This window comes from Channa argus, chromosome 15, assembly GCF_033026475.1.
Source record: "Channa argus isolate prfri chromosome 15, Channa argus male v1.0, whole genome shotgun sequence".
NCBI lineage: Eukaryota > Metazoa > Chordata > Actinopteri > Anabantiformes > Channidae > Channa > Channa argus.
In genome coordinates this window covers 3847582-3872503 of record NC_090211.1, presented here as the reverse complement: position 1 = coordinate 3872503, position 24922 = coordinate 3847582, and the positions used below count along the sequence as shown (strand labels likewise).

The 24922-nt window shown below is 37.4% G+C and overlaps 3 protein-coding genes across 9 annotated transcripts in view; all 3 read right to left on the bottom strand.

The window, feature by feature from the left end:
• LOC137099349 (caskin-2-like) overlaps window positions 1–903 on the bottom strand; it is a 65044-nt gene extending 64141 nt beyond the window's left edge. For all 7 annotated transcript variants that reach the window (XM_067476073.1, XM_067476077.1, XM_067476075.1 and 4 more), the window contains exon 1: window positions 582–903. The gene's annotated coding sequence lies outside the window, so the exon portion shown is untranslated. The remainder of the gene's footprint in view (window positions 1–581) is intronic.
• Window positions 904–3548: 2645 nt separating this feature from the next.
• Window positions 3549–15040, bottom strand: LOC137099378 (alpha-N-acetylgalactosaminide alpha-2,6-sialyltransferase 2-like). Its single transcript, XM_067476135.1, is given in 11 exon segments — window positions 3549–4531; window positions 5139–5229; window positions 5350–5426; window positions 5918–6025; window positions 6124–6262; window positions 7448–7601; window positions 8540–8711; window positions 9798–9861; window positions 10265–10457; window positions 14632–14798; window positions 14875–15040. Coding segments are annotated over 9 exon segments (1074 nt in total). The 5' UTR covers window positions 10354–10457; window positions 14632–14798; window positions 14875–15040; the 3' UTR covers window positions 3549–4351.
• Window positions 15041–15992: 952 nt separating this feature from the next.
• LOC137099367 (alpha-N-acetylgalactosaminide alpha-2,6-sialyltransferase 2-like) lies at window positions 15993–21930 on the bottom strand. Its single transcript, XM_067476113.1, has 9 exons — window positions 21719–21930; window positions 21080–21170; window positions 19951–20131; window positions 19452–19605; window positions 18316–18454; window positions 18114–18217; window positions 17603–17683; window positions 17382–17484; window positions 15993–16984 (listed from the first exon to the last, which is right to left on the bottom strand). Exons 1-9 carry the CDS (start codon window positions 21820–21822, stop codon window positions 16805–16807), a joined length of 1137 nt encoding a protein of 378 aa, XP_067332214.1. The 5' UTR covers window positions 21823–21930; the 3' UTR covers window positions 15993–16804.
• Window positions 21931–24922: the final 2992 nt, after the last annotated feature.

Here is a 24922-nt window from a genome sequence, read left to right as displayed (position 1 = left end):
GGTGTCAAAACCCCCAGCATGCTGTGTAACAGCACGCTCACCCCGATCAGCCACAACGGTGGTTTGATGTTGTGGCTGATCGGTGTTTAACTTGAAGCCAAGTTTATGTGGCGTACGATAAAATATGTTATCATTTTTGTGAATACATTTGTAGCAAGCACTTCTAAACCGTAACAGCAAGTCTTGTACCAGCTAAACTGAGCATAGTGAGGCTGTGCGTTAAGGACCACTCTGCGCCCAAATCCATTGAAATGCAACTTTAAGATGAAAACCTACGCCGATTTGAAGAGCTGTTTGCAAAGATACAGAAACGTCTCTGTGGTGCCATTTTTTTTTTTTTTTCAAGTAAATTACACCGTGTGAAAAAGATTTCACACGGTGTAATGTAAGCTCTCTCCCCACCGGAAAAAAAGGACAAAACGCGGCGAGAGTCTGGCATGTCAACACCGGGAGGCGCTTAGCCTGTTCCCACAGCGCCGACCTTTGTAATGTTACCGAAGTTAGTTAATGCCACTAGTAAGAATTTTTACAATTATTTTCATACTTGTAAAAATATCATATGAATGTCAAAAACGACTTACCTTTTTAATAGAACTGTCTTAGGCACTTTTCGACCCCTGCATTTTAACGGACCACGGTGGCAGTTTGCAGGAAGACTCAGCAGAGCTGGAAAAGTAACGTTAGTCCATGTGTTGATATTCCAGAAAAGTCGATGTTCCTTTGGCTTTTATGTCAACAGCAGTAGCTTCAAAGACTATTCAATTATTGCTCAGTGCTCTTGCATAATTAGCATAGGAGATGTATGTAGTTTTAGGACTTACACTTTAGACTACACTTCGTTAGTCACCTCTCTATCAGCTTTTCCTTCCTCGCCGTAAATGCCACACTCTCTCCGCTGATTTCGAAAATGTTGGGACGGTGTCAAGGTGCCGTGAACACACCACATACAACATCCGACGGAGACTTTCAAAACAAGATGTATTTTTGGCGGTTCACAAAATCCACTGTTAACACTTTAGCTCACGACTTTGTGCACAAATCATTCATACATTCACGGATTCATTGTGTTGTTTATTTTCCAAAGTAGTCTCTCCACTGTTTTATGCTGGAATAATACTGATTCGTTAAATGATAAATTATTATTACAAATCATAAAAAGTATCCAGCTCTAAACAAACATCTTTTCAGAACAGTTACTGTAACTGTCAGTTTAAACCTTTATGTAGCCCATGTACTTACAAAAACAAAATTATGAAAGTGTAAATCTGTCATGTAGTAGGCTACCGCACATTTATTTGCAATAATCAAAACCTTTTCTACTTGATGGACATTTTAGAAACTTTTATTCTTTATGGGATGAAGTCATACATTATTTGTATAAGTCACTGTTTATTTTGCCTTATTTTACGCATTTTGTTAAATCTTTATTGCATGTTTTGAGTATATTATCGAATGATTTTCTAGTATGTGCCTTTAAATGTTTTATCATATTTCACTCAGAATTCAATGAGAGTGGATATTATAGTGTTTCACATCTAAGGTTTTGCTATTTTGTTGTAAGTTAACAAAATTGATGACCCTTTTAATGTTTCTCATTTCTCTTTTTTAATTAAAAGTTGACTCGGGCAACAAAACATGGTGGGACATCTCAGAACTAAGGAGGTTAATTGTGTCTGGGAATAAGAGGAGCATCTCAGAGAAGCTGAGTCTGCCACAACTAAGCATGGAGCAAAGTTCACTACTCTGAAAACATCAGATCAGACAACTTTATAAATTCCAGTGGGAAATACAGTTGTGCAATAATACATAAAATGTATGTTCAATGCCTCTGGAGAAGGTTTAATTTCTTCACTATAGTAAATACCTAATAGCATATCTAAAACATCCTGAAACCAAGAACAACGCAAGGTACAAGGCCAAAAACATTCCTAGATAGCTCTGACGTTTGGACCCTCAGGCAGCATCAAAAACTGTCCTAATTGTGTAGTGGAAATAAGTGCATGGGCTCAGGAATACCTCTGAAAATAACTGTCAGTTTCCTGCTCTATCCACAAATGCAAGTTAGGACCCTACCATGAAAAAAAAAGTGTATGAACACAAACCAGAAATACTGCTGCCTTCTCCAAGTCATTTAAAGAGCATTTAAAGATGCCTCAAACCTTCCAAAAACCTTCTTTAAATAACCATTTATTTTACCTTAACAAAAACATCTAATAATCATTATTTGAGGCACTAATAAATGGTTTCAAAAAGAACCTGATCATTTGAGAATTTCAAATTAAGAGAATAGTTTGAAAAACTAATAAAAATCAGCATACCAGTTTATATAAAAAATTAATTCAAGGAATTGTAATAAACCAACCATCAAAATACAACAGTCCTAGTAACATGACACAGTAATATGATTAACAACACCATATAATATGTATACCAGTTTGCATACAAATAATAAATTAAAGTTTAAAACAAACTTCAAAACGACAACAGTTGTTACAGAATTGTGTAACCTTTTTCCAACGTAAATCTTATTTGTTTTAATTTGACAAAGTGGGAACATGCCTCGACTAAATAAACTAAATTAATAAAAAAAATAAAAAAACCAAAAAAATCAGTGATTGTATAAAGATTAACCCCCTTTAAAGTAACTCCGCTTAATTATTGCTTGTTCAACCAACTCGTTACAAAACTCACACAGTGTAGTGACCATCATTGAAGGACTGCAGTATAAATCTGTATCTGGAAGAGGTTTTGTTAATATGCTATTTAGAATCAAAAATGGGTCTCATCGTTGTATTCTCTTTTAATTTACATTTTTCGCTATATTTGACAGAGGCGCTAACTCTACTCTAACTCTGTTACAAGTAGATCACGATTCAGTGTGAATAAACAGGTCTAATGAAACAAGGAAAACACGCTCATAAAGATGAAGAGGAGTTATCTTTCTCGGAGTAAAAAAAAAGAACAGCGGGAGGACCAAAGAAAACCAAGATAGCGGTAAGTGGAGCAGTTGAGATAATGACGATTAAATATAATAAACTATGTATCATTGGCTAAATGCTGCCAATGTAGCTGCAATTGTGGTGAAGGGACAGTTAAATAACAGAGCTTCCGCATTGTGTCTTGTTTATTTTAACATTTAACATGAGCTAACTCAGCTAACTTATGTGTTACAGCTTTGCTTGTTAGCTTAGCTAGCAGGCTGCAAATAATCAGCTAACGCAGACAATACTTTTTCCCATTTCTGCCCCTACAGACTCCAGGATCACCACTGGTGCTAGAAATTGCATTTGTACATAATTGTCTTCCAATATACTTAATTTACTTGTGTTTCTGACCACTTGCAGTCTGTGAAACATCTATAACAAGAAATCAAGTTGCTAAATTCCACATCCAGCAGCTGTATAGGCGACTAAGGGAAATATCTGACTCGTCAGCTGCTACATGCAGTCAACAGTCGACTGTCTGCTGTTTGTGTTCAGTGGCTTTTTAAGTTTTTTTTTTTGTCTCTGTGACAAAAACAGTAAATGAGCTGCAGAAATAAAACAAGGAGCCAAGCAAGGCTAAAATGTTTATTAAAGTTGCAGTTAATTGATAACAAATCTCTGGAGGTTTTAATACAGACAACTTTCACATTACATAGACACATCAATTCAATTCAACAAAAATATGTCGTCCAATTTTGCATTTGAAATACTTTTTTCATTTTTACCTTTATATATTGAATATATCTAAACAAGGGGTCTCCACCACACTGCTCATGCAGTAACTCTCCAAAAGGGTTAATGAATCCTACATAAATTTGATTAGTCAAATTTAAGTTCTCAAACCAACTTAAATGTATATCAGATTCATAAGTGTCCCGCCCCCTTCTTACATAAAGGATTCTTCGACAATTTGTCAAGCTTGATGAGTCAGTGTTTACACGTAGCCAGTATTAAGACCCCTCTAAGAATCGAGTAATAGCAAATCTAGCGACTTTTTCTGGTTTTCTATTAGAGACTTTTGGAGACTCTGACGTCACAACACGTATCGTTCTCTCTGTTCTCAACGAGCAGCGTGAGTTGTGGACAACGGCTTATCAGTTGGTTTTCGTCGAAATACAATATGACAATAAATAGATCATTTTGTAAAAGTAGCTCTCAGGGGACAAAAAGGTTGGAGACCCCTGATCTAAACATACACTAGGCTCTTCATTGAGTTCTTCTGTTCAATGCAATCCAATATAACAGCTGAGCATGAGAGTACATTTTAAAACTGACAAAAATAATTTACTTTTTAATATATTTCTAAGAAAAAGTCAACAAAAACACTTAAAATGATATATCATATTTATCATACCCCCCCTGTCTCCTCACTTGTCTTTGCTTCTCTGATACAACTTCATGATGTTACGAAGGTGCAGAGCCTCCCACAGCCGGCTCTCCATCTGCATGTCATGGTTGGTGTAGAATTTGAGGGGCTTATGCTTGGGGTCATAGTAATGATCAGAGAATGCTGCATAGTTGCTGGTGATGAAGCCGTAAGCAGAAACCTTTAGGATAGATGACAGTGTGGTTCAGTGATTCACAAGCTTCACCTCCAGTATTTACATTGTATTGTATTGTATCCAGTTTTTACAAAACTGTGATTTTCAAAGTTTCTCTGCAGTGTGACAACAATTACTGGATCAGTTTGATACAAAACAAAACAAAAAAACATAAAAACATCATGACTGTTAGGAATGTGGTGCAGTTATTAAAAGCGTATATATTTTTATAAATAATCTATTTGGATTTATGGATGTATAGTAGTGTTCCTTCTTTTTTTCTATATTTAGTTAGGTAAAATTTTGAATGACTATAAATTAACTTAGATTGATTCATTATTGATTATTTGCTTGCTAAAATAAAACAAATTATGATTTGATATTTTTTGATATTTAATATTGATATTTATAACTACCTGTAGTGCTGGGAAGAGCGTGGTGGGGTGTAGTAGAGCAAGTGACAGAACAAAATCTTGAACCAACTTAAGCTGCATATTGTAGCTTTAAGCACTGTACTAAACATTTTATTTTATTTTTTTCATAACAGTTTATGGTGAACTTATTGAGAGAGAGAGAATGTGTGTGTTTGTGTGTGTGTGTGTGTTTGTATTACCTGATCACAGCTGTGTAAGGCGGTCAGCAGCATCAGGGCTCCAGTGCTCGGTATATACAGGTTGTTGGTCATCCGAGGAGAATTAAGGAAGCTGAGAAATAAATAAAAAATGCAGAGACGAAACTCAGTCTTTCTGTGTGGCTGTTCACAACACCTGGACTTAAATTTAGAGGCCTCTCGTCATTTTTCAAAACAAACTCTGGTCCTTTACCTTTTTGTTACATAGGAAATAAATTCTGGGTGGAGAATCTTGAAACTGTCAGATGTGTTGTGGCCAAAATACTGGGTCTGTTGGACACGAAATGTGAATAAACATCAACTACTTAAAAATGTTCCAATAATAAGCCAAATAAGAGAACAACAAGCAGGAGAAAGAAAAGCAACTTCTATTTAAAAAAAACGTGTAAAAGAAAAGAAAAAGGAAACACACGAAATAATTAAGGAGTTCATCCCCATCCACAGGCCAAGAACAGAATTACATGACAAATCATGGTCCTTTTTTCCATACATTACATATCCAGATATTATGGATATTATGGATTAAAAAGTTAAAAAACTGATAGGCTGTGAAAGCTGTTTTGAGTTATTCTAATTTGTTACCTTGTTTTGCAGTTTAATGATTCTCTACTCTTGAAATGTGCAATACAAATCATTGTTTTTTTGGTTTTTTTTAGATAACAGCATAGTTATCGCCAGTAAAATACGTCTACATGTTGGTTCTTTAATTTGGGTTAAATAGCATAAATAAGTGTTGATCTTAGCTATTGAATTTAAGAAGCTCACGTGTCCCCCTTGTCTCTGCCTGATGGGACAGTCCGACCATGAAGAGCAGCGTCCAACATCACATAATCTCTGAGATCTGAAGGGATGAAGATGTATTTTATGTCCTGCACAGGAAGAAATTACAAATTACAGTCAGTCAGAGAGAAATAAACTCGGACGAGGAGAATAAAACATCTCAGCACTTTGTTTCAACATTTCTCACCGGGCCCTGAGGGACTTTGGTAAAACCGTCCTTTTTGTACCATCTGAGGGCATGTGTCATGGTGTTTACAGTAAAACCATAGAAAGAAATGTTTGTACCCACATCTTCTTCAAAACCTCGGATCACTGCTCCATTCACCCTGGAGACCAAGGAATAACAAGTGATAAATGATTTTTAAAAGACTACAGGAAGCAGTTTCCTCTACTGTTGCCGCTGTGTTGGTGCTGTATTTGGAAACTATTCATTTTTGTTTAACTTGAATAACAAGCCTATTTACAAAGTTTCACTCTTTAATAAAACCACTGCTCAGTTAGTTTCTTTATTTTCTATCTTTTTTTTTTTTAATTTTCTTAGCATCATTCCCACATCTACCTTATTACCAACTGAGAGACTAAACCTCTATCTGGTCTGTATAAGCACAAAAATACAGAAAGATTATGTTTTGCCATCAGGTAGCATGATGGTGGATAATTTATTAATACATTATCTTGAATAATTGTCTTGCAACAGTTAAATCTAAATAAATCAGTGGGTTACCAAAAGCCTAACAAGGGAATACTGTAACAAAAAGATGCTGAAAACAAAACACATTTACAAGTATATTTTACATTACACAAATATATAAGAATGGATATTTTTTTTAAAAATTAGAAACATGAAATCTTCAAATTAATCATATATTTCTTACTTAATTACTAACAATTGAAATAATGCCTCTTTGCTTTTTAGCACTATATAAAAAAAATATATTAGAGTAAAAAAAATGTGATCAGTTTGCTCAGTTTTTTTTGTGATAAAGTTGCTAACATCGGAAACATCCTGATGAGATCATCAAGCATTTTAGCTCCTATAGCTGCTCCCTTAACTTCATCCAGACTTTTTTGTTTTTATAGATAGAGTGATAGATTGATGAGAAATTACCTTGATAACCACAGTTACCTTGACTTATGACCCCCAAAGTCTAATCAGTTCATCCCAACTGGACATTTGTGACAAGGTATTCCTGAGATATTGCCGTCACAAGGATGGGGCAAAAGGACAGACTAACATTTGGACAGTACAACCAAATAACATAATGCGATTTCAGAAAACAACTTTTTTAACAATAAGTACATAAATAAATAAATATTTTTTTTAAATAAATAAGCGTGCATATAAGTGATTTTGCAGAACCAAAGGACATACTATATTGATTTAGTGGTGCAAGATCATCTTTTGATTTTAGATGCTCATAATTTAGGCCTAATATTTTGTCTTATGCATTCTAAAAAAAATACATAAATCAGACTTAATATGTGGAGGCTGCAGTTGTCTTCGGTCTCACCTGAAGACAAAGTCATGGCTATCAATGTCCTTCCCTTGCCTGGATCCTCTGAGGATGCCACCGTTTCCCACAACAGCACAGCGAACACACCTGTCAGGTAAGCCATGATCAAAGAGGTGTGAGCTGTTCAGGAGAGAGAGGGTCGAATTGACAACTGGAGAAGAAAGAGGAAAAGAAGACAAAGTTACATAACCTGGACATTTGGGCTCTATTCTTCATGCATGGATTAGCTGGAAAATAAAGTAAATGATAAGACATGATCCAGATCTGTTGATTCTTCAAATGTCTTTAAGCAACATATCTCAAAACTCGCAAACTCAGATCAGCTTATAGTCGTTCTAATTATTATGCACAGATTATACAAATAATTCTCTGTCTATCAATGAATGTGCATTTGTGGTGCCATTAATGAAGTACATTTAATTGTCAGGCAGCTTTTTTTCGTTCTGTATTTTTGCCACTTTTGACGAATCACGTCTGAATGTAACATCATTATATTGCTCAAAGCCTTCAGCAGAATCAGTTTTTCTGAAAAGGTAAAATCAATTTCAACATGGTCTATTCAACCACCAGAGTGAGCAGGTGCCTCAAATAATTAAATAATTAGATTAGAAATCCAACTTCACTCCATTTAACCTTAAATATGTATGAAGAAAAGTACCCGAATATTAGTTAAAGAGAAATGATCACATTTGTTTGTAGCTAAAGATTTAGGCTCTGACCTCTGTTTGTAACTCTGGCCGAGTTTGTAATATGGTGCTATAGGGTGCAATTTGCAATTTAATATTTGATGAATAAAACATTTTCACTCCCAGGTAAAGTCCTCTATCACCGGTTTCCTGGCAACTTTGTTTGCTCTGAACTCAGGCTCAAAGATTTATCCTACCAGGCTGTGTGTTAATAAACCTTGCAATGAACTGCAGCAGCAACATATACTGTGAATTATACGTGGCCAGTTCACTGACAGTAAACTTTTCTATGTTTGGGTTTAAAGAATTGGAAGAACCAATCATGTCTGTTGATGTCAAATTATCAACTGAAACCAGAATAACAGAGTTCTCCATGTATTAAGATCAGGGCCCTGCAGTGTACCATCAATGGGAAGTCCCTTCCAGCCATATGGAGGTGCATCATTCTTCAGATTTTCCCAGGCTGATTCCAAAAAACTTCCCATCCATTGAAGGACCGGTACTGAGAAGCTGAAGCTCTTCCTAAAGAAAGTATCATTCCTCACTGCCTTCCTCAGAGAACAAGGAGCTTCTATCTGCACAAAAACACAGGTTTAAAGCTGGAAAAAAGTGTCCAGAGAAACAGGCTGGCTCAGTTATTCATATTTTAAGTGTAAGATTTTAGCTAAAATGTCTGTGTGTGAATATTTTTTTCTGATCTGAAAACCGCCTCATGCACTTTAAACAGGAGCCCAAGGAGATGTTATTAATTCATTACGATGGTAATACCAAGTACAGTAAGCACAAAGTCAACATACTGAATAGACTTTTTGAGAACTGGTTCAGCAGCTTTGTTGCTCTTTGGCCATTAAAGGTTTCTGGAATTTAAACTGATTGAAAGGAAAAAAGAGCTGAAAAAAAAAAGAGCACACATGTATCCAGACAAAATTTTTGCGGTCTTCTACATGTGAGGAAATCAATTTTATGTATTATACTGAAATATGAGTTATTTTGACAATTGTAAATTTCTAGCACAAATTGGCTTGACAATATTTAGAATTCAAACATGTTTAAAATGTGTTGTGTTCATGTGTTTTATTTCATGATAAATGAGGGTGTTTTCCATATCAAATAAAATTATTAATGCAGTTAAAAGTGCATAAATTAAAGGGATTTCAATACTTTCCAAATACCATTTCCACAACATAAGTGGAAACAATGGCAACACTCTGAATTTATTTTGAGATCAATCACCTTCAGTATGCAGGATTGCTTTCATGCCATTTTGACTATATGTAAAAAATGACAACTGTGACTATGATTTGATTTTTCCATTTTTCCTATCTTCATTGCTTGCCTTGGTGTCAGGTACATGTAATGATATGAAAGTATAGAAATATGTTTTTGGTTTCCCTAATTTTTCCAAGGACACACAATGTACCGTAGTTGAAATATCAACCATATGTGTGTTTATGCAACATGCATATTTATTTGCAATTCTACTTCATTTTTTGCCTTTCACTACATTGCATGTTCTTTTCTCTGATGCACTTTATATATTTACTGTAGATGTATTATTGGTATTTGGTATCAATATGTATACATTGTTAAAGGATTAAATCAGTGAATGAGACAAAGGAGTTGCACCTATAGCTTGAAAGGAAACGAAAAGAAACACTCACTTTATCTTCTTGCTGAGCTGCTGATGTGGTTTTCAAGTTCAAGTCACTTGAGGTGACGAAGCTTCTGTAAAAGGTTTAATACACATAAATTAGCCGGAACATTAATGCCACCTGGTGGTTTTAATGTTGTGATGGACAGGAGTCAGCATGGACATTTATATATGTTTCTTCTGACACCTGTTGATCGTGGCCAACATAAATTTTTTTCAATGTTGACCCCTGTCCACCAATCAGCAGGGCCTCTAAACGACATCTCTGAACATTAAAGTTAGAGGACTTTTTGGTGTCTGTTCGACAACTTCAAACAATCCTTATTTATCTGAAACAACTACTGAATAGAAACATTTATTCTACTTTAAAACTAAAATTTCCTGGTTCAGGTTACTAACCCAGACTCTGGAGCAGCAGGTGAATATTTAAATGTAATTGCATCATAACATTATCAGGTGACATCACAGCCCACCTACCTGTTGGAGATCAGCTTGTTGTATACAGTACAAATGATTAAAGAGCACATTCCCAGTAGGAGAAAAGTAGATTTCATGGAGGGATTCATTTTTTCCTTTCAGATACTCATACAGTGCAATCACTGATATAGATCATCACATTATAAGCGTTGTCCTCAGGTGAATCCAGGAAAATACAGCAGGAGGAAGTCGACTAGGTGAAAAAAATGAAAACGGAAGCATTTACTGTCCTTGAAAAAAGAAGATGAGATAAGATTAGACTTTATTGATCCCACAACGGGGGAATTCCAGGGTTCCAGCAGAGAAGAGACAAGCATCAGTTATGCACCACACATTAATCAGATAAGATATTTGCTCTAACCCCTCACCTAAACAGACATTGAGCAACAGCACAAAAAAGTTACAGAACAGACATGAATGTTTCTCCCATAATAACCATACACATGGATGTCAGTTTGGCCAATATCCTTCTGTCCGCCACCTCCTCGATGGAATCGAGTGGGCAGCCCAGGACAGAGCCGGCCCTCTCAACCAGCCTATTGAGTCCCATCCCGTCTGTCCATGTTGCCACCCTCCCAGCACACAAGTTCTTATCTTCACAGATAGACCTTCAACACTACACAACATCTGCATCAACACTGGATCTACAGTGATTGTCCCCACTCATCGATGGACATCATCTCCTCAGTCTCCAGGCAAATTTGCCCTCTACAAAGATCAGACCCTACATCATTAAATACACAACCCAACCCATTCTAAAGGTGCTGGTCGTATCCCGTCTTGATTACTGCAACACTTTGTTAATGGGGTTACCAGTATCCACAATCAAACCCTTGCAGATGATCTAAAATGCGGCATCATCCCACAATGGTGGAACGAGCTACCAAACTCTGCACGCTCAGCAAACTCACTCCCAATATTAAAAAAAAAAACTCTTCCACACTCTCCTATGCACTTAAACTTGTTCTATCTTAAAAAAATAAATAAATAAATATCACCTTTCTGTTCTTTCTTGCACTTGCATCTCATGAAATGTGAACACTTTTCTGATAGGACTTTGCTTTGATGGTTTTCTCTTTAACTTAGATTTTTGCTGCCTTATAACTCACGCGTAAGTCACTTTGGATACAAGCATCACCAACTACTTTGTCTTGCTGGTGTTTAGGATCAGGTGGTTGGTTTATAAAAATATCTAAATTTTTAAATTGATTTGATTTAAATGTTTATGTGTAAATGAAACTGAACCTGGAACCATGAGAATCCAATAACATAAGATCTGCAAAACAGCACGAACAGCAAGATGTCAGGACCATAGACTATATGTTATAGGCAAATAGCAACACGTCCAACATAGTGAGGTGTCATGTAACTTAATGACATGTGACCTAATGACCTCATTACTAACTTTCAGATTAATGGATGGATTAAAAAAAATGGGCCAACAGACAGGCGAAGCTGTACTGATCCAGACCCTCCATGCTGTCCATCATTACCACAGACCAGTGGCACTTTCTTCACACATTTCTAAGGCTTTTGAGAGGCTGGTCTGGACCCTGGTCAAACTCATACTTCAAGTCCAGATCACCTGGACCATCCTCAACTTGAAGTGGATGATATCATCACTCATCTGCTCCACCACACCTACACCCACCTGACCAAGCCTGGGGGCATACTGAAACACCCCCATTGTTTCTGGCATTATAGGTTATGTCACTGGCTGCTCCCACTGTTTCCAGCTGCACAGCTGTGGGCCTGACACTGCAATCTGCAACCCAGCTGCTTCACAGGGGACAGTTCTATCTCCCTTACTCAAATCAGAGTCATAATCATTTATCAGTCGTTTGAATCTTAAATGCCATTGTCTGATTTATTGTCTGTTAGGACAATCCATGTCTACTTACTAATGAAAGAATGATACCTTAGTTTGCAGTCTCTGTTCTTTTTATTAAATTTGCTTTTTTTTGAAGATAAATCTACAATAATGTCACACATTACTATGACGTTACTATGATGATTGATGAATAAATGATTTACATTTATTTAGCTCCAATGATGAGGCTTTTTTTCTCTCCGATTAGTCACGTTAACCACAGAGTTTGTTAAAGCTGCTTCCTTAAACACCCGCCAGTTCCTTTAGCTGAGCTCTTTCAAACAAGAAATATGAATTGTATTGTCCGAGTTTTTTGTCCCTGGGCCTGTGCATGGGAGGTCACTTCATTAATGCATCCATGCAGGGTTCAAGTGCCTTATTGCAATTGACTGAAAAGCATGCAAACAAATTGAGATTTCTCCGGGTTTATGCTGTATCCAACAATTTTTCCACCAACACTATAGAGAATCACTTTCCAGGACACTGTGTCCTATCACTGTGCTGTGGAGACAGACGTGGCAAGTTTTACTGTAGGCAGACAGCCAGACTAGACAAGGAAATAAACTGTACAGGTATTTAATGATCAGATAGGAAATACTGGCACAGGCTGAACCCAGTGATACGGGTTCTAAAAGAATAACCTGCCAAATGACTGAAAGAATGTGGATGCTTTATAGACAAAGAGTGATCAGTCAGTGAGTGGCGGTTGTGTATATTGGTAAGTTGACAGGTGGGGAAACACCTGGATAAGTGGCCGCCAGGCTCTGTAAGAGGAAATTCACAAGCAACTATAGCAATTTTAATGGTTTAATTAGCTTTCAGATTTTCTGAAAACACAGTATTTCAAAACAGACTCAACAGTTGTTTATAAATTCTGTAAATGATATAATTTCTGCATGATGACTGGGACTCTGACACCGGACATCTTTTCACCTATTTTAATCAATCCAGCCACCCACAGTGCCACTTGCATTACACACATAACCTGTTAATCGTTCTTCTACTACTCTACTTCTACTGTTCAGTGTTTTACATATATGACCACAGTAATTGTCTAGTGACTTAAGGTACAATTTTGTAAATCTACACTTTGTGTCCACTGTCCCTGAATGACACTTGTATCTATAAAGATGGAGCATCACAAGTACAGTTGATCACACTGGGCTACAAAACAGGTTGTGTAACATAACAGTTACAATCCAAATAAAAACATCACAGAGAGTGAGCGTGAACGTTAAGTCATGCTGTCCAGGAGGGCAACGGTAGCCAGGACAAATTAATTCTTAAATCTATTTATTCTACCTTTTGGCAAAGAAATTCTCTGCTCAAGGGGAAGTAACTTATGTTTTGCAAAAAGAGGGTGGCTGTCATCGGCTTTAAAGCTCTGCTTGGAAGTTCATCAAAATTTGTGCCGGACACTTGACTGCACAGCCTCGCAATATTCTCCAACCTTTTTGGATTTTCAAATTAAGAGCCGCAAATCAGAAAATAAAAGAAAATGTTAAAATGGATTTAATACAACAAGAATAAAACCTTTTTCATATAAGTAGTATCAATGAAAACACATATGTTGGTGGGCCTTTGAACACACTGAGTCAATGTTACAGTCAAATATTTATACTGTTGCACCACCTCAACAGCCTGAAAGTAAGTGATCAATACTAAAGTTCTGACCACATTTATGTCCAAAAAGGAAACTTTTGCACCGTTTTTTAGGCCAATCATTCACCACTCAACCACCGTCACTGTGTGTTATGTCAAGTGCCATTTTACAGCTTATGCCTCCTGTCCCTGTGGGCCACTGGTTTCTAGAGACAGAGCCTCACCTGTACACAGAGTGTGTAAACATGGCTCACACGTTACAGTTATCAGCTCTAAACAAATCACACAACTCCAAACCAATGTTGAGCCAAATGTTACTGTCTGAAAAAAAGTGATAGGGACAAGGTAGCTGCTAGGGGAACAAGGTGAATAAATCTAAGCTCTGCAGTCTAAGTCACATATTCACCCGTGTGTGTGAAAATCCCGTGTGTGTTTGTGTGTGTGTGTGTGTGTGTGTGTGTGTGTGTGTGTGTGTGTGTGTGTGTGTGTGTGTGTGTGTGTGTAAAAAAGGTAATAATTCAAATGAGCAAATGTTGGTTATGGAGCAACAACACCTGAGAAGATGTTTTTCTAACTAACTTATCTTGTGAAACAACTCTGTGACGCAAGTCTCAGAAAGAAGCCCGTCCTACTCTGGCAGTAGAGGCAGTAAAGGCATAGGGTCAGTGGTTCGATCCCCGGCCCCAGCTATACTTCGAAGTGTCTCTGGGCAAGACACTGAACCCCTAACAGCCCATTCCCCTCCCCATCTGTGCAGCGCTGGTCCAAGCCCGGTAGAAATTGAGGAGGGTTGCGTCAGGAAGGACATCCGCGTAAAAACTGTGCCAAATCAATATGCGGACAAACAAACAAAAAACAACAACAACTCAAAACTGTACATAAATAAAAGGTTCACCTGCAAAAGACTTGTTTTTTCAGCTTATCCTTTGAGTTCAGGGTTGGCACACTTTTCAAGCCGGGTGCCCTCCCCAATTTCTGCGGGGCTTGGCAACGGTGCTGCGCGGGGATGGGCTGTTGGGGATCCAGTGTCTTGCGCAGGAAGAGTGGCCAACAAACCATGAACTACATTAAAGTCATTAACCAACACCAGGTCAGGCAAAAACAAGCATAGACTACAAAAAAAAGTGTCTCAACATACCTGGTTTCTTCTTAAAAGTCAGTTTTTCGCACGGAGAAGGGACACAAAGAAGACACCGGCGTCTCCGTGAATTTTCTTTTGGGAACCTAATGTGTCAAATAAATCTCCATAGGTCATTCGTGGTGAGCTGCTGTCGGGTCTGTGGTCCCGGCATCTATGATGGGAGTCTTGTACCTGATAAAGGTGATTCGCTTAGTTAGGGGTGGGGCCAAGTTCATGCCTGCCTGCACTGGATGGTGTAATAAAACGACTGTCTTTAATGTGAAATGTCTAATGTTATATTTGTTTTAGATGCAGTGAAGAAAAGTATTTAGTTTTGTGTCTTTCTGCTGATGAAAAACAGCTCCCATTCAAAAACAAAGAAAAACAAATATACTGATGACAAAGGGCAAATTTGAACATGATAGGCAAAAAGAAAGAACAATAAGGCACTAGATAGAGCAGATTGACACATTAGTAAAGAATATTCCATTATTTCCACTATAATATCTGTTGTCAATGATATCAGGTGAAGGACATTATGTCAGTGTAAACTGAGAAGTCGAGGGGCTGATTTTAAAGCTGTGTCCTTTCAGAATATTCAGAAGCGCCTCTGGAGTGGTGGCACCTGAAATGCTGGGTTGGTTGTGGAAACATCACGGTCTGGCTGACTTTGAAAACAGAAACCAATAGGTTTGGCACCAAAATCTCAGCGTAAGTGAAAAGATCAAATGCATACAGTGTTGAAAGTTGTGGATCGAAAGTTGTGGATCAATCTTGGACAAGTGCACAGCTTCTCCCACTGGAGTCATGTGTCTTGTTGTACCAACCAAATGAACTTATGGCTTTCTGTACTGCATTAGGAGTCAAATATTGAGGGCCCAGGGTTTCTAGTGTACTCATCTGACAGCCATAGTATCAAAATAGTGCCCTGGGATTGACATCAGGCTGGAGGACATATGAACATTATGTAGTCCAAATATTAACAGGTAGATGTTCAGTGTAGATTTGAGACCTATTGTTAATTGGTCATGTAATATATTTGCAATGAGAAAAACCTTTTCCACTGACTGGTTTTATGATAATGGAAGAGTTAGTGCACATGTGAGCATTGGAGAAGTAAAAGCTGACAATATCCGATTTTATTTAACCCGTTTTGTCCCCATGGAAACATGACAGAACAAACCTTAAAGACCTGAATGAAGTTAAAAGGCTCAGTAGAACTGCAGAGTTGGTGACAAACGTCTATAGACTGTTGATCACAATCATCTTTCAAAATATATAAAAACTTATACTGTATATTTAAAACCAGAAGGACATTTAGTTACAATTGCAAATACATTATATACAAAATACATCATATGATCATAATTTCTGTTAGTTTCTGCTATCAAAATGTTGAACATAAGAATTGGATTGTTTTCTATAATATATTTGCTCATTTGAATTTAAAGCCAGAAATAAAAGTCAGGGAGGCAGGAAATGGAAATGACACAGTCAAAATAATGGAATCTGCTTTAGAGACATGTTGTTGGCATCAAATTTAAAATCGGCATATATTTTACAAAAAACAATGACATTTTCTTACTGTCAAGATTTTATACGTTGTCTTTGTACTATTTACAACCTAACATAGGTTTCAATGACTTGCAGATCATTGCATTCCGATTTGAACAGCTTTACATTTTACACAGGACACGTCTTAATTTTAACACCTAACACCTGCATTATAAAAATTGAGTAAAACAAAAGGCCTTAATTCAAACCATTTGATGTTAATATTCAGCAAATTATTAAACAAATTTAAATGAGCAAGGTGTAACAACTACATGTTACACCATCATATTCTAGACATATTCACCGAGTAAAACATATAGAAATTGAAATATGTCAAATATAGAACAGAGCTACTTCCATTCCAGTCTCATTTAAATCCATCATATGTCCTCTCTCAGTCTCCCTTGTTCCTTCTTTGCAACTTGATGACCTTCCGGAGGTGCAGAGCCTCCCACAGATGGCTCTCCATGCGAAGGTCGTGGTTGGCGTAGAATATTAGGGGCTGATTTTTGGAGTCATAGTAATGATCGGAGAATGCTGCGTAGTTGCTGGTGATGAAGCCATAAGCAGAAACCTGTAGGGTAGAAGACAAAAAGAATGTGCTTCAGTGATTCAAGTGCCAACCGGTTTGCGCTTGCAAACACGGGACATCTACAGGACAGTAATCAGTGTTAAGGGCTGTTGTGAGGTTTACAATTTTCAAAAGATCAAATGTAAGTAGTCACAGGTTCTAAGTTGATATTTTAATTATATCAATAAATTAAATAAACTAGTTAGAACCCCAATTCCAAAAAAGTTGGGAGAATGTGTAAACTTAAATAAAAATTGAATGCAAATCTCATCAACAACATATCAGATGTTGAAACTGAGATATTTGCCATTTCATGGAAAATATTAGATCACTTTTAATTTGATGACAGCAACACATCTCCAAAAAGTTGGGAATGTGTGTTTGTGTGGTCACACATCACCTGGTCACAGGTGTGTAAGGCGGTCAGCAGCATCAGAGCTCCAGTGCTTGGCATGTACAGGTGGCGAGTCCTGACGTCGGTCAGCTGAGGAGAATGAAGGAAGCTGACAAATGGGAAAAAAAAGAACTCAGTCAACAATAATAAGTTGTCATATACTCAGAGGCCTGAGCTCAGTTTAAATAAAAAAGAAAAAAAAAGAAACTAAAACTCTGGTCCTTTACCTTTTTGTCACATAGGCAATAAATGTGGGGTGGAGAATCTTGAAGCTGTCAGGTGTTTTGTGGCCAAAATAATTCCAGGGTCTGTTGATGAAAAACAAAATGTGGATAAACAACAATAGCAACTAAAATTATAACCTCGTGATAAAGAAAGCTCACAAAATCTTGAGGGCCTTCACCATCCTACACGCCAAGAACAGACATGAACAGAGTTACATGACAGAGAGTAAGAGGGAGGAAATACTTACATTATCTTAAATTAGCGGAAAATATCCACCTACCATCAGGCAGTCTGGTTAAAAAGTGAATGTGATTCAATTTAGACTGTTATTGTTTACATAAATGTTAAACTTGTTACCTTGTTGATGCTCTGAAGTTTGGAATATAGATTAATATTTGATATGATGTAATTATAAGCAGTAAAGTCTACATTTATATGTTGGTTCTTCATTTTGGGTTAAGTTCGATAAATAATCATTGATCTCTTTGCAGCTGCTGAATGTAAGAAGCTCACTTGTCCCCCTTGTCTCTGCCTGATGGGACAGTCCGGCCCTGAAGAGCAGCGTCCAACATCACATAATCTCTGAGATCTGAAGGGATGAAGATGTATTTTATGTCCTGCACAGGAAGAAATTACAAATTACAGTCAGTCAGAGAGAAATAAACTCGGACGAGGAGAATAAAACATCTCAGCACTTTGTTTCAATATTTCTCACCGGGCCCTGAGGGACTTTGGTAAAACCGTCCTTTTTGTACCATCTGAGGGCATGTGTCATGGTGTTTACAGTAAAACCATAGAAAGAAATCTTTGTACCCACATCTTCTTCAAAACCGCTGATCACTGCTCCATTCACCCTGGAGATCAAGGAAATAGTGGTAAGTTTTAAACCAAAAATGAATGATAATAGTAAAACACAAAATGTGCCTTCAACTATAACTAATTTAATATACTAAAGTTTACTAAGTTTTTTGGGTCGTGGGTTTTACCAGTAATGTTGCAGTAATGATCTCAATTTGAATAGACTTTTAAACTCTCCATTTAAATTAAACCTAGTTACCCTAAATATGAAACATTGGGCAATTTAATTTTTTCACTTTAGTGGAAAATAATAATGATAAGAGTTAACGAAACTCAACAAAGCAACAAAGTTCAGAAATGGTAATTATTTCAGTTTTTCAATTTAGAAACATTTTATTTGTCAGCTTAAAGCATGAGGTCACTTGTTTTTCAGCTTTTCCAATACAGAGACTAAAACCAGCAAAGAATTGCATCCACTAACTAGAATTTTCATCCGTTCTTTCAAACTAATTTAGTTTCTTTGTCTGTGCCAACAACCTTTTCAAAAATTATTAAAACCACATCAGGGAAAAGTGAAATGTAAACAGCTCTGTACCAGGTGACATGTTTCATCCTCACAAATATGAAATCTGAGCTCTGAGCCTTGTGTCATCCTTTAATCCAAGTTAGAAACTCCATCCCAATTTACTTTTCTTAATTTATCTTGTTCATTTAACTCAGATCTGCTTTCTGTGCTTAGTAAGAGTCAGTTATCATTTCTAAATCATGTGACGAGTTTCAAAAACAATCGTACAATTGTACAATTCAAATTAACTTATGATTGTAGAACTTGAAACTGATAAAATTGTAAAGAGTTTATACAATTTAAAAAGGTTATTTAATATAACATCTGCAATTCTGCAAAACAAAATGCACTTTTGCCAAATCGGTTTTCATTCGGTGGCACTATTTAATTTTAGTTACTGGCCTAATAACTTATTTAATTTAACTATGCTATGATGTATAAAGAGCGCTGTGTAAATGTCTGGAGGCTCCAAGTGTCTTTAGTCTCACCTGAAGACAAAGTCGTGGCTGTCAATGTTCTTTCCCTGTTTGGATCCTCGGAGGATGCCTCCATTTCCCACGACAGCACAGCGAACACACCTGTCAGGTAAGCCACGCTGAACGAGCCGGGAGCTGTTGAGGAGGGAGAGGGTCGTTTCGACAACTGGAGAAGAAACAGAGAGTTTCCTGAACTACAGATCCGATCGCAAGCTGTAAATGAACCTTCACTTACTGTGTATAGAAGAGCCCATGATGACACTTGCGTGTGTCTTAGGTTTGGTGTATGGAGTGACAACAGTAATGCAGCAGTGAGACAGACTGCGAGTCTTAATAGTTTTTCCCAGTGCATTTTCAAGTTTTACAAGCTGATTCCCAGTTCGTGTTATTTTGGCTTTAGGTTTGGATTGGATTGCCTGGATTTGTGTGTGACAACAATTCCTAAATTGTTAACAGTCAGACCAGGATAACAGAGTTATCAGCGTATTAAGATCAGGGCCCTGCAGTGTACCATCAATAGGAAGTCCCTTCCAGCCATATGGAGGTGCGTCATTCTTCAGATTTTCCCAGGTAGGTTTGTTGAAGCTTCCCATCCACTGAAGGACTGGTACCGAGAACCTGAAGCTCTTCCTGAAGAGAGGATCGTTTCTCACTGCCTTCCTCAGAGAACAAGAAGCTTCTATCTGCAGCGTCTGTTTCAACATGACGGAAAGGGAAAAGTCTGATTTCCAGTTATTTAAAGGCACTGTATGGTTCTGGTTTCGGAAGTTGTTCTGATTAGAAATATCCATTTTTATGTGTGGATGTCTGTTTTGATCGTTATTACAGGCTCTTTGTGTTTGTTCTGTTAGTCTTTTCATCCAAACTCTTACATAAACTCTTCTGAAAATTAGACTATACGGTTCATGTTTGTAACTATGCATCTTTTGCAAAGCAACAATTACAGTGCTGTTTGTAGGATGGAGGATCTCCCTCTGTCTCAACTCAGAAAACACAGAAACCGTCAAATTTGTCTAAAATACGCTGTTACTTTAAAAGACTAGCGGAACTGTTGAAGTATTTTATGAGCCTCAGCTGCATTTTTGGCTTTGTTTACTTTAAGTCTAATCACATTCTAGGTGAAATTTGCTAAAGTGGGATTCATGAAAACAAGCTGCATTAGCAGCACCGAGACAAACTTTTACATAAATGAATGTCAATATTGTAATAAGAGCAGCTTTAATAAGCCAGAGCCATCACTGGAACTTTGAAGGTTCTGGAGGAAACATTGATCTATAGTAAGTACATAAAGTAGACCCCTTTCTACACATGCACCCAGTCCACATGTTTGAGATGATCTGCATGTTGGGCCTTAATAGTCTTAATTATGACAAATCAGTATTAATACACGTGATCCTAGGAGCTACGTCAGTGTCAGCAGAGGTTTTGAGGTAACTTTAACTAAAGCATCAGCTGCACTGTGTTCATTTTGTATATAATGTACTTTTTCCATTTTTAAGTAGTATTTGCCTTTACCATTTACTTGGCATGTGCTTTTCTGTAATTCACTTATTTGTCATTACGTACATTGTCAGAGGGCAAAACAGTTGGATGCTAGAAAGCAGCTGCATCCACCGCAGAAAAAGAAAAGAAACACTCACCGTGTCTTCTTCTGGTTGTGCTGCTGAGATGATTGTCCAGTTCACCTGATCTTCACTTAGAGGTTTGATGCTGCCACCTTCTGTCTGCTCACTGTCATGACAACACCGTCAGACATCTCCGGTAAAACTTACAGCCATAACATTAAAGTCTCTTTATGGACGACGTACACAAACAGACAGACTCACTGACACCTAAAGGCAATTTCAGGGTCACCAATTAACCTAAAATGCACGTTTTGGGACTGTGGGAGGAAACTGACGTAATGGAGGAAGCCCACACAAACCAAGGGAGAACATGCAAACTCCACACAGAAAGACTGCAGTCAGCTGTTGGATTCAACCCAGGGACCTTTCAGCCAGTTAAATTATACAAATATACTTAGTTTAACTTTGATTTGTAAATAAGACAGTAAATCTGATAAAGGTAATTCATATAAGAAATCACCTTTAATATTATAATTATTTCTAATCTACTAAGATTGGGTTCTTAGTACGAAGCTTCATATGTTTTATTTGCCATTTGTGGCTCACATTATTTTCCTATAAACATTATTATAAACATTTAGTCTAGTGTTAAACAAATATTTTCCGGTTCAGGTTACTAACCCAAACTCTGGAGTGATATTACAGCCCACCTACCTGTTGGAGATCAGCTTGTTGCACAGTCCGTACAAAAAAGTAAAAATGATGAAACAGCAGGTTCCCAGTAGGAGAAAGGTGCATTTCATGGAGAATGGTCTCATTTTTCCCTTTCAGGATCTCATTTGATCCCTGATACACTGTAGACTGTCATGTTTTCAGTGTCTTCCTGTCAGGTGGTTTCAGGTGAGTTGTAGTGGGTAAAGTACATGTGAAAAGTAGAAGGAGGTGGTGGATCAGGTAATAGACGTTTAGCAAATATTTGACTAGTTTTATAATCTGAAAAACAATGTAAAGAGGTAAAAGTTCAAGAAACACCCATTTACGGAGTGGAACTAATCAGAGCAGTTAGTATCCAAACAGCACCAGGATCAGTTGCTCAGCAGGATGATTATTACACACATAATACTTAATAATAACCTGCATGACATTGGTGGGTTAAGCTTCTGTGCCTTTGCTGTTTGTCACCATATGGACATCAAGCTAATGTCCCACTCACACACACAGTAGGCTAATGTTAGCACTAAGTTAGTTCCTGCCAAATAGAATTTCGAACCAAAGATCATCAATTTTATAAAATGTTTTGTTGTTTTTGTAGTATCTGTGGTAGATGTGGGGGTGTCAGGTCATGTGATCCCCCCTTACCAAATGTAGACTCGTTTTTACAGCTTGTTTGTGCTGTTAATTGATCCAGACCAACAATTTTAAAAAAAGGATTTTCTACCAAAAAGTCACTTTGGGAGGGGGACAGGTTTAGGGAACAAGCTGAGATTAGCTTAGAAAATCATTTTTTTCTCAGCTGTGAAGCAGAGCGTACAGCCCAACCTCATTCCTGAGGTGTTAAAAAACATCACTTTGTCAAGACCTTTGAAGCATTAATTGGAGGGACTTAATTGAAATTACAGATATCTGCAAAGTATATATCAATTGTCAAAACTGTGATTTAAGATATCTGTAATTACATTTTGCCTAGCTATAATTTCATTTTCCATTGTCTATAATTGTATTTTGACTCAGAATGTCTTTGGACATCCAAAAAAAGATCTTTTCAATGTGCCATCCAAGATATCTGTTATTTAGATGTTGACTAGTCATAATGTAATTAAAACTATTTGGAATTCAAATTACAGAATTGAATGGTAGAAATCCTAAATTGGTTTTCCCATTCAAATCATCACTAGTTAGAATGTAGTTGCAGATGTCTTAAATTACATTTTCTACCGGTTGATATCTGAAATGTAATTATGGATTAAAGATCAACGGCTTTCGTCTTGTCCCGTCAGGGGTCGTCACAGTGAAACGTGTTCCACACGTAGACTTGGCATGAGTTTTTACTCCGGATTTTGAGGCATTTAACAGACAGGAAGTTCAAAAAAGTACCAAACCAAAAAAATTACACACAAAAAAACCTGAAGTATCAGTATAAAACTGAATAAAATACAAACAGGAAGTAAATAAATTCTCTGCTAGCTGGAAGTGATGACTACCAGAGTGACAAGGCATCCTGCTACCTGACCACAGGTAGGGGGGGTCACTTAATCAATGAATGGCCCCTTTTTACATTTATGAATAGGATTTTATTGCATTTAATTATTGGGGTATCTTTGTGTTTATCACTTTTATCACAGCTGGTAAAGATGTGAGCTTTTTACAATGATCATATGCTGTTTTTTACCTGATATAAAGTCATATTATTGTATATTAATTAGATTCCAAACAATAAGTCCAGTCACGAAATAAACAATACAACACCTGACTCCAGTTAATGTTTAGAGACGTCAGACGTCAATTGCCATTACTTTTTCCAGTGTCATTTTAAGTTTAACAATTACCTGAAAGATCATGACTGTTTGTGTTTTTTTAAAGCTAAAAAAACTTTTGGACACATTTATGCAGAAAACCTGGAAATTGCCACCTTTTTCTTGAGTCTTAGGCAACACTGTGAGTAGAACTTCGCTTAGGATGGTTAGTTATGTTATTTAGATGTTCTACATTAATTTGTGTGACGAAGAGAGGCATTAAAAAAAATGTTTTACCTGCATTTATATCATCACATGCTCCACCACACCTTCCACTCCCCACACTGTGCTGTCTCTGTAGACACTTCCTCACTAGTTGCAGCTTCACACGCCACATTTTCAAACCAAATCACAACACCACAATGTTCCAGGGTGAGGCTGAGCATAACAAATCAGTCCAGCAGCAAGGAACTTGGCTAAACCTACTGTACTTGATAGGCTACAGGGTCAGCTGGTCTAAGCTCCTACTGCCCAGGAAGAGAAACCTAGACAGTCAGAAATATAATGTAAATAAATAGTAAAGTCAGTGATTTCAGTCATCAGCGTCTTTTCCATTGACTGTTTAGTCAACATATTCAGTCTGTCCTGGTTCTTCACAAGGCAGAGAAGTATCTCTCAGCTTCAGCTGTGTTCATGCTGAGGCTGATGTGGATCTTTAGCAGGTCTTCCACTGATTAAACAAGCCCTTCTGCAGCAGGGTGGCACTGACAAGGTGGTCTGTGAGAAAAACGTCTTCTTTTGCGTGTCTATTATCACAGACCTAAGAGGACAATCCAAAATGATAAGCGTAACATCATAAGACAACATGACCATTTCACCTATATCATAAAAGGTTACCAACAGATAAATATTTTAATACATAGATCACACCGCCATGCACTCAGTTTCACTCTTAAAGGGGCCCGTTGACTTAGTGGTAGAGCATTGGGTTGAGATGCAGACGGCTGCAGGTCGAATCCCGCCCAACAGGTGTGACGCTGCCCAGCCATCAAGGGTGACCTTAGTCTCAGTCCCCAGGGCATCTAGCGTAAAAACTAATGCCAAATCAATGTGCGGGACACCTTCTGATCTTTTAACTTAGTTAACTCTTACAGCAAAAGTCACAGTCTTCTACGAAGTATCAAAGGTATCAGTTTGGAGAAAGTACCTAAAAATTTCGAAAACATTAAATTTACCATGGAATCCAGTGGAGATGGTTCCCAACAAGTGGAAAACATATGGTACAACAGTGACTTAATTAACAACTGGACATCGCTCCACAATGGATAAAACAACAAGAAGAAAACTGGTCCAGGGGGTTGTCAAGAGGCCTAAGGGGCTGCAGGAATTTCTTCCAAGTACTGGTTGTGTACCACAGTACATGTGGCAACAGTCTCACATACTCCTCATACCTGGACTGTGAAGT

Coding starts and splice junctions, on each gene's coding strand:
- LOC137099367 (XM_067476113.1), bottom strand. CDS start 21,822: ATGAGACCATTCTCCATGAAATGCACCTTTCTCCTACTGGGAACCTGC. Junction 20,132..21,079: donor CACAACCAGAAGAAGACACG/GTGAGTGTTTCT, acceptor ATGTTGAAACAG/ACGCTGCAGATAGAAGCTTC. Junction 16,985..17,381: donor CCTTACACACCTGTGACCAG/GTGATGTGTGAC, acceptor TCTACCCTACAG/GTTTCTGCTTATGGCTTCAT.